This window comes from Erithacus rubecula (assembly GCF_903797595.1).
Source record: "Erithacus rubecula genome assembly, chromosome: 3".
Classification (NCBI taxonomy): domain Eukaryota; kingdom Metazoa; phylum Chordata; class Aves; order Passeriformes; family Muscicapidae; genus Erithacus; species Erithacus rubecula.
The window spans coordinates 101401630-101410535 of NC_136689.1; the positions used below are offsets into that span (position 1 = coordinate 101401630).

The 8906-nt window shown below is 37.1% G+C and overlaps 1 protein-coding gene across 2 annotated transcripts in view; it reads left to right on the forward strand.

Moving 5' to 3' along the window:
• The window catches only part of YES1 (YES proto-oncogene 1, Src family tyrosine kinase), a 50367-nt gene extending 43032 nt beyond the window's left edge, over positions 1–7335 (forward strand). For both annotated transcript variants that reach the window (XM_079300289.1, XM_079300290.1), the window contains exons 9-12: positions 1813–1889; positions 2218–2371; positions 2908–3039; positions 3790–7335. In XM_079300289.1, the coding sequence (XP_079156415.1) occupies positions 1813–1889; positions 2218–2371; positions 2908–3039; positions 3790–3998 (572 nt within the window). In that variant the 3' untranslated portion in view covers positions 3999–7335. The remainder of the gene's footprint in view (positions 1–1812; positions 1890–2217; positions 2372–2907; positions 3040–3789) is intronic.
• The last annotated feature ends 1571 nt before the right edge of the window (positions 7336–8906 follow it).

An 8906-nucleotide genomic window follows, 5' to 3' on the forward strand; every position in this document is an offset into this window, starting at 1 on the left:
TCCCAGCAGTGTAATGGTAAATTTTAAAAAGGTTGAGCATTTTTTTTCCTCCCAGACTCCCTCCTTTATCCTCTTGTTTTCAGTCTTTGATCCTTCTTCCTTTGCTCTTTATCATTTCCCCCTCCCCCTGCTGCTGAAACAGAGATTTAGAGATTTATACAGAATGTAGAAATAAACATCATAAGCATATTAGTGTTAAGAAGCAGCAGATTTCCAAGTCAATTATTCCATTTTTTATAAAATGCAAGCTTATGTTGAACTCAGAGAAATTTTGCTATTTTCATAAGATACAGAAGCAGGGAAGTGGCTAGTTGTGTTCAGTATGGCACCACAAATGTATGGGTTTGCTTTTTTCCTGTTTGGATGGGTTTTTTAAAGGGTTGTATAAGTTTTAAAAGGTAAAAAGGAAAAAAGAATGTAAAAAATACCTTCTGCATTTTTGTTCCTAAATAATACTAGACAGCCATGCAAAATCATTTTTATTGTTCAGAAATGAGATTTCAGCAAGATAGTAAGAAAAAAATACTTATAACTGTCTAAAGAAAACCAAAGTTTACTACTAGAACTGGTTACCTTGCAAAAGCAGAAGTAAAGAATTGTAATTTGTCTAAATTACGGATTCAAAATGCTTTTGGAAGCTTCTTTTTGTAGCTTTCCCTTGACAAATTTCTCACATTTTACAAAAAACCCATAGAACTTCTTTGTTCTAAGCTAGTAAAACAATTTATTTTTATTTATATTTCCCCTTTTACAAAGGTAAGAAGCAGGTACAAGCTGCAAAGTACCCAACTGTGTTTTGCAGTGTGGACAGGTTACTAGAGATCAGTGTGAAATCTTTGCTGCTCTTCAGTCCTTTGATCTCATACCAAGGTCAGAAAAAGTCTGTGCAAACACACACAGCAAACAGCAGCAGCAGTGTGGGTTTGACCTGCCTCATTTTTACTTTCACTGTACAAAAATGCAGCAAGTCACTAAACTTACGCTGGAAAAATCTAGTTCAGAGTTACTGCTGTGGATCTCCTTCAGGACATACAGTCAAGTGGTTTCTTTCCCCACCATGGCCACACCTGTAATTTTGTTACCATAATTTTGTCTGAAAAGAGTGATTAGTACCAATCTTCACCAGTTTCTTAGCAGAGTAGTATTCTTACCTCATGTGACATAATGCCACCTGTAGGGAAAACTGTTATGGTGAGACAAAGCTTTACTGCACAAGTAAAGGTTCTTGTTCTAACAGAGCACAGATGCTTGAAACTGATTTCAGATACTGCACATATAATGCTCTGTTCATTGCATTATATAAATGGGAGAAAATAAGGTATTGGAAAGAATGAAGATAGTTTTCTCTGTAAGAAAGAAAATGCAACAATTTCAGAATAATTTCTTTAATATATGATTGGGGCTAGCAGAAAAATATAAGTAAGGGATAGAGGTTTTTTTTTGTTCTGTAATCATAAATCTCTCAGTAGAAGAAAGTCCAGCTAGGAGGAGCACTGATTATAACAACATTGGAAAAATTCTAATGTGGTGCCAAAAACAGCAGTCTGTTTTATTAGTATATTTGCATTATTGAAGTGGATTCCAAACCACTTGGATAGAATTGCACTAACTAGTTATCAATGCAAAGGTAACTTTGGGTATGATCATTGGGTCATATATTCTGGTAAATGATGTATTTTCAAGCACAGATTTCATGAGATAAATGTGGAAATTATAATGTCAAAGAAAATCTTACTGGTGTTTTCAGATCAAGTTAATGTTTTTGATTTTTTTTTTCCTTTTTTTTCCCCCAAAATGTGTCATGTTTTACAGGCAGCTTGCTAGACTTCCTTAAAGAAGGGGAAGGGAAATACTTAAAACTCCCACAGCTGGTCGACATGGCTGCTCAGGTACCAAAAAAACCTTTATTTTGTGCTTAGAGAAGGGGTATCAGATGTCAACTAAACATAAATATCGAATGCTCTGGCTGTTGAATGCTGCTCTGACTTACACCTTCTGTTGTGGGTTTGTAATTTGTCAGAAAGGAAACAGTCTGGTTTGCAATTAGCAGATGCTGCATAGCCAGACACACTAATCAGTGCCAAGCTCTTGATTGCTATACTATAATTCTTATACTTATACAATGGGAATGGAGGTAAAATAGGGGGTGTAGTTAATGCTTGGGAGAAATGTATGCAGTAGTGAAAAATAACCTTTTATAACACTTTTCTTTTTGAGATTGCGGATGGCATGGCTTACATTGAAAGAATGAACTACATCCACAGGGACCTGCGGGCAGCTAACATCCTTGTAGGAGACAATCTTGTGTGTAAAATAGCAGATTTTGGTTTAGCAAGGTTAATAGAGGACAATGAGTACACTGCAAGACAAGGTAAGGCCAGTTAATTTATTTAATTAATAAGATGAGTTGTCTTTCAATTGCTTAGAACTATTGCATTTAGCAGAACATGCCTGTGTATTCTGTATTCATGGATAAAGATCATGCATGGAGCTGTGCTTTCACAGTTATGTTTAGGTGAGCTCCTTGCCCCAGTGTAATCTTAGTAAACTTCCTGTGTTCAAAGTTAATGGGGCAGTTTGTGTTTTCAAAAAGCATTTTTAATTATTTTTGGGAGCTAAAACATGCTCCAGTTTGAAGAGAGATGAGATTCCAGAGAAGCTGTTCATCAGGTTCACTTTTTGAAACATATTTTAAACTCTCAGATGCCTTTAGTGCTTCCAGGTATTGTAGCCAGTAGTTGCTGTCCTGGTTTGAGAAATATCAAAATACTATACCACCTTGAATTTTATCAATAAAGAAAAGTATAAAAATTATTTTAGTGCATTATTCTTTTCAAAATATTTTGAAGTGTAAGCAAATTGTGGATTGGCAAGGGAAAATTGTGACTGTCTTTCCAATGTTTGTAGGAGCTAAATTTCCAATTAAATGGACCGCTCCAGAAGCAGCCTTGTATGGTCGGTTTACAATCAAGTCAGATGTGTGGTCATTTGGAATTTTACTGACAGAGCTGGTAACTAAGGGGAGAGTGCCATATCCAGGTAACAGGAATATCCTTTTATTTTCTTTCTTGTGTTCTGTACCTCTGAAGTTACCTTTTGTACTTTTTCCCTTCATTCAGAGCCCACAGTTGACAAGCAGAGACACAAACTTAGTCACACCTCACTGGTTCCTTTGTTCACAAAGATACTTTGGTTTATTTTCAGATTAAATATTGCATATTTTAAAGTGTTTTAAATAATAGCAGTTTAAATGTGACTGACAGTTTATTTCAGATTAGTGGTATCCATATGTTTCTTATCTGTCTGTTTCTGATATTTCTGCTTCTGACATTTTCCTAGGCTACAGAGAGCATCAGTACACTGAACCTAGTAAACCAGTTTTTGAAACTAAACATTTTTCAGCAGATATTTTGCTGGATCTAGAATTTGTAAGGCAGTTCTGTTAGCCTTTTTCTTGGCCTGATTTCAAATTAAATGGTCCTTGAGTGGAACCTAAGGCAGGAAGAAGCTATTTGTGTTGGAGTCTCCTTTCTGAAATGACAGGTCCAAGGTAGTGGGAAAGGGGAAAAGGGAAAAGGACCAGGTGTTGAAGAATTACCAGTGTACTGGAATAATGTTCAGAAAATGTATTTAATGCAAAATGTAAAAAAATCACTCACTATAAAGTGTGTTCATTAAAGGTTCTGTTTTGGTAGAACCACATGCATTGCAGCTGCAGAGGTTCTTGAAAAACTTTGGGAAACTGTTCTTTGCATAACATCGTTCAGAGCTAATATGTTTTCCTTTTAGGAATGGTGAACCGAGAAGTTCTGGAGCAAGTGGAACGTGGGTATAGGATGCCTTGTCCACAAGGCTGCCCAGAGTCTCTCCACGAGTTAATGAAACTGTGTTGGAAGAAGGACCCTGATGAGAGGCCAACATTTGAGTATATACAGTCATTCTTGGAGGACTACTTTACTGCTACAGAACCACAGTACCAGCCTGGAGACAATTTATAAGCCAACAGTCTATATAACATGCACAAATCTGCCAAATGTAAAAGACTTGCAAAGAATTCCTGAAGTCTCTAAGGAATCACAGGAAAGAAAATCTTCGCTACTTTGCATGCTCTTAATGGCAAACTGGAATTTCATAATGCAGTTGCACAAAACCACTTTTAAAGTGTTATACTCTGATTTACCAATGACATGTTTCTATTTTTTTCCTCTTTCCCAACTTATTTTCAGGGTCCAAAGGAAGCTTACTGAAAATACGGGGCAGAAAAAAAAATGAGTGTTGGTGTGAACAATAGCAGAAAAACCAATGTTTCAAATCCTTTATTCTCCCAGTATTTGCTAATCATTCTACTAATGAGGGAATTGTCTGGAATTAGTGATCTTGGGGTAAGGCCTTTTTAAAGCAGAAGAACTTTGTTGGGACCAAGCAATTCTATTCCAGTTCAGTAAAACTCCCTGTGTTTAAAGCTACATGTGTGTGCAAAACGAAGGATGGTACAACTGTATTTGATTTATAGTCTTGATCTTTAAGCTTCCACTTTCATGGACTTAATTAGGGTAGGCAGGTAAAAAGAGAAATTGGAACAGTGAATGAGAAACTTGAGCTAAATGGTAGACCTCAATAGTGAGATTAGAGAGCATAATGCACTGTTAATACTTGTATTAATATAACTGGAAAGTAGCATGAGAGATTTTTCCTTTTTTTCATTCTGCATAGCTAATTAAGAATAATGAAGGTAACTAGAAAATGAGGTAATATTTTATAAAATTGTGTTGATAAAGTATGATGATACTTTGAACTTGAAGCTATGTAATACAATCACGGAGGGAAAACCTTTAATCTTTTAAGCTCCAATGGAACAGCGAGCTTTTGTATGGGAAGACTACCTGAACAAAGTTCACCAGGAAAGCAAGACTGAAGCTGGTAAATGGCCACCTTTTGGTCCTTTTTCAGAGACAGGTTTGGTACTGTTGTATGTGGCTTGTAAGTGTTAACGAGGGTGGGTGCCACAAGTGCTGTCTGTCACTAGTTCAGGGATTTGATTGCACTTTTGCTTTTCTTGACTATTAAGACACACACACAGTTGCTCTTCCCATTTCTGCCCTTCCTACAGAATTATTTAACTAAAAATAGATGAAAGAAAATGTGAAAGTTTAAAAAGTAAAGGGATAAAATATATTTAATATTGTCCAAGTAATGAAATTTGCTGGCATTCAGCCCAGCTGACACTACATCTAGATTTTTTTTTTTTTTTGGTTACTGACATATCAAGCAATAACATCATGTCTTTTACTCAACAATTTGCATGAGGTTCTTGAATTTTCTGATCAAGCTTATATACTTTAATTTTGAAACACTCTTACTTAGTTACTGGCTTGGAATTCATATTATCATTGTAAAGCTATCCAACAAATGAATTCAGAAAAGCTGGTAATATAGTTCTGGTACTAAACTTAACATTCATGGGTTTGGTTTACACTACATTGAATCCAACTACCAAACAGATCTGTGTAGGATCATTTTCCCTCATCATAGTTCATCAACTATACATTTGTGGTTATCAAATTTTAAAAGGGCTTTCTGTAAGAAAAACAAAAACAAAACAAAAAAACACACACACAAAATACTCAAAAAACCCAAAAAAGATGATGACATTTAAATTTTTCTAAATATTTTAAAATTAATAACACAATCATATGAGTTTATGTATTAATACAGTCATAACAAAAAATGCCAAAAATGACACTGGCATTATATGGATTTTTAATTACTGAATGGAACAGTTCATTGTAATAACACTTGTATAGTAAAGGAATAAAACACTAACTTAATGAACGTGTTCATTGTAAATGGTTGTGTATTATAAAACTTCTCCAAAAGAGTTTGTATGTTTATGAAAATTTATTTGTTTCACCTGAAGACCTTGATGTGGTTCTTACCCTAACAGAGTTTAAAATTCACATTCACACTTTTTATATAAATAGTAATAAGTTTAATTATGTAACTAAGTATTTTTATAAAGTATGGCATTGTTGAACTGTTTTGCAGAATTGGTTCAAAAATAAATTTCACCTTGATTGCATCTGCTTATTTGAGGTGGGGGAGGGGAGAAGGTGGGAGGGGGAAAAAAGCAGAGTAACCTTCACATTGAGGGGAGAAGGATGAGAATAAACATTCGTGAGGGATTTTTTATCCTCTGTAAATTGTACTTTCATACAGGATTGTGAGCTCATTTTACATTATTGCTGTTAAAACAGAGACATTTTCTAGACTGGTTCACAGGTCCTTGGCAGGAATGGGTTAGAACACCTCTGCCTTGGCTTAAAACAAACCGCTGTGGTGGACAGACAGATGGACTTGGGATTCCTGTGAGAGCAAGTCCAGCTTAAAACTCTCAGCTGGCAGTCTGTGCCATGCTGTAAGGCAAGCACATATCCTCCCTCTTGCTTTCTCTGGGATTAGCAGCCACTGTTCACTTCTGTCTGATTTTTCAGGGAATTTTATACATTTGTTCTTGTGATAGCCAATGTTTTATCTCAACCTCATTGAATGTTACCTGTCTCCATGACCAGTATAACTCAAAGTGCAGATCCTGGCATGTAGGTCAAGGGGCTAGTACTGTTTGAGTTTCAATAATAACTAACACAGCACTAAAACCATTCTTCTTACAGAACCTACAAACTGCTAAGTTTACTGTATTTTTAGTATTTCCTGTAATGTAATTAATGTTTTACTATTTTTAATGAGAACAATCATGTAATTTCTGGTAATCTATACTCCTCCCTGTTGTCCATCCAAACCTTGTGATTCCTGTTCTGCATGCAGACTGTTTCTGTCATGCATTGTTTCAAGCTGCAGTATTTTAAGGGTATGTTCATAGTATTTTTGAGTAAACTTCCTAACATAAACATGTGTACGATCCTACTATTTAGATAAAGTACATTCCTACTTTAGCATAAAGCATTATGAAAAGAACCTTATGTGTTCTTACCCTTGCAACCACTGAATTGTCATTTCACCAGGCATATGAGTAGCCCTTACAACTGAAAAATGGCTTTGGAAAGGTTTGGAGAGATTTTTGGTTGGTTTGGTGGGTTATTTTGGTTGGTTGGAGTTTTTTTTTTTTTTTTTTTGTTTAAAGAAAGATTGAAGAGTGTGCTGATGGGCAGAAATAAGGCAGAATGCTGTCTTACCCACAGTCATCTACAATACTGTTCATTCTAAAACACATTTCCTGCAGGTGGAGTGAGTATAAGGAAGTAAACTTAATGAGCCCCTACTTTTGTTATTTATTTTCAACTATTCAATAAACTTCTCAGTTTTTAAGTTTTCCGTGGAGATGCTGTAGATGTTTGTATTTGTGCCAATGTTTCCCCTACACAACTTCACTTGGAGCTGTCACGTTGGGTTTAAACCACAGGAGCACTCAACATAAGCTAAGCAGTACATTGTAAGCAGCAGTCTCAAATCCTCACACCTGGGCTTAAAGAACTTAGGGCTAGATTACAACAACTGATCTGGGCACCAGAAGCAGGTCTGGGTGGATAAGGGCCTAAGTCCAGAACTGTGATTACCCAGTCACTATTGCTCTGTGCAGTAGGTGCTTGGGCTCTGTGCTAATCTCTGAAAGTGCAGGTGTCTTCACACACCTTGCTCCCACTTGAGCCTCATAGTACAGGAATGAAACTGCCTTTGACCTTCCAGGCACTGCAGGAGAATGACTGTCACTGTGAGGCTGGGAGCATCCTCCCTGAATATACATCTCTGACAGACACCTTTCCAAGGATGGGAAGAGTCAGGAGATGGAAATGAGGTGGTTGTATCTATTTTTGATGTAACAGCCTTGAGTGCCAAACCTGTGTTCTGATCAAGAATCCTGGCTAGCTGGGTGTCAGCTGTGAGAGACTTAAGAGCTTGTTGAGAGTTGGAAGCAGAACCCACTGCAGAACTTCGCCCTCAGTTGCAGACTTTAACATTTCCTCAAGGACCAGATTATTTTCTCTGCACTTTTTCCTGGTGACACAGAAAGAGTGTTAGCTACAGAAACAGCAACAGCTTCCCTGCTTCTTTCTCCCTTAGCATAGGGGAGGAAAAGGAGGAGGGTGAGATGGAAGGATGGAGGCAAGCAGCTGAGGTACCACACTTCATCGCTGGGCAGAGGGAAGCAGGCTCAGGGGTGTGGCATGGCAGATGTCATGTTCTCATGTTTTGAAAAAGGTAGAAATGCAGGGGAGCTGAAAAGCATCTGTTCCCTTGTGCACAGTGGAAATGGAGCAAGGCTAATGCCAAGTGCTGCTTCTGTTCTCTGATGGTTCTGGGCAGCTCACCCTGACTGGTTTCTAGCAAAACCACTTCATATTAGCTGGGGAGTCCCAAGCATTGTTTTGCCATCAGAAATTTCTAAGAATGAACCTCTATCAGCTCTTAGGAAATGAAAATAAATAAATAAATAAATAAATAAATATATTTGGGATTCAGGGGCCAGTAACTCCCTGGCCAGGCTCTCTCTCTCTACATATATATATATATATATATATATACTGAGAGCCTGGCCAGGGAGTTACTGGCCCCTGAATCCCAAATACACAGCATATCAGACTCTGGGAGGTAGCTTAGCATTTCTTTCCTAGTGAATGTAGTATTTTGTGTCAGGTTTCCCTCCTCTCCCCTGTATGGGTATGATGTGCCTAGGAACTTCAGAGTTTAGATATTACCCATGGGACCCATAGTCCTACTCTTTGGGCTCATTTTCCTTGTCAGTTCTGCATGCAATCATTCTTTTTGTAGGTAGCACATTGATTATATTTTTTAACATTCTCTTTAAAGGCATGGTTTTTGTCAAATTGTAGCTCTTGTTGGGGTATCAAAGTATTTATAGCACTGTGTGTTTTTACAGAACACTGTCCATC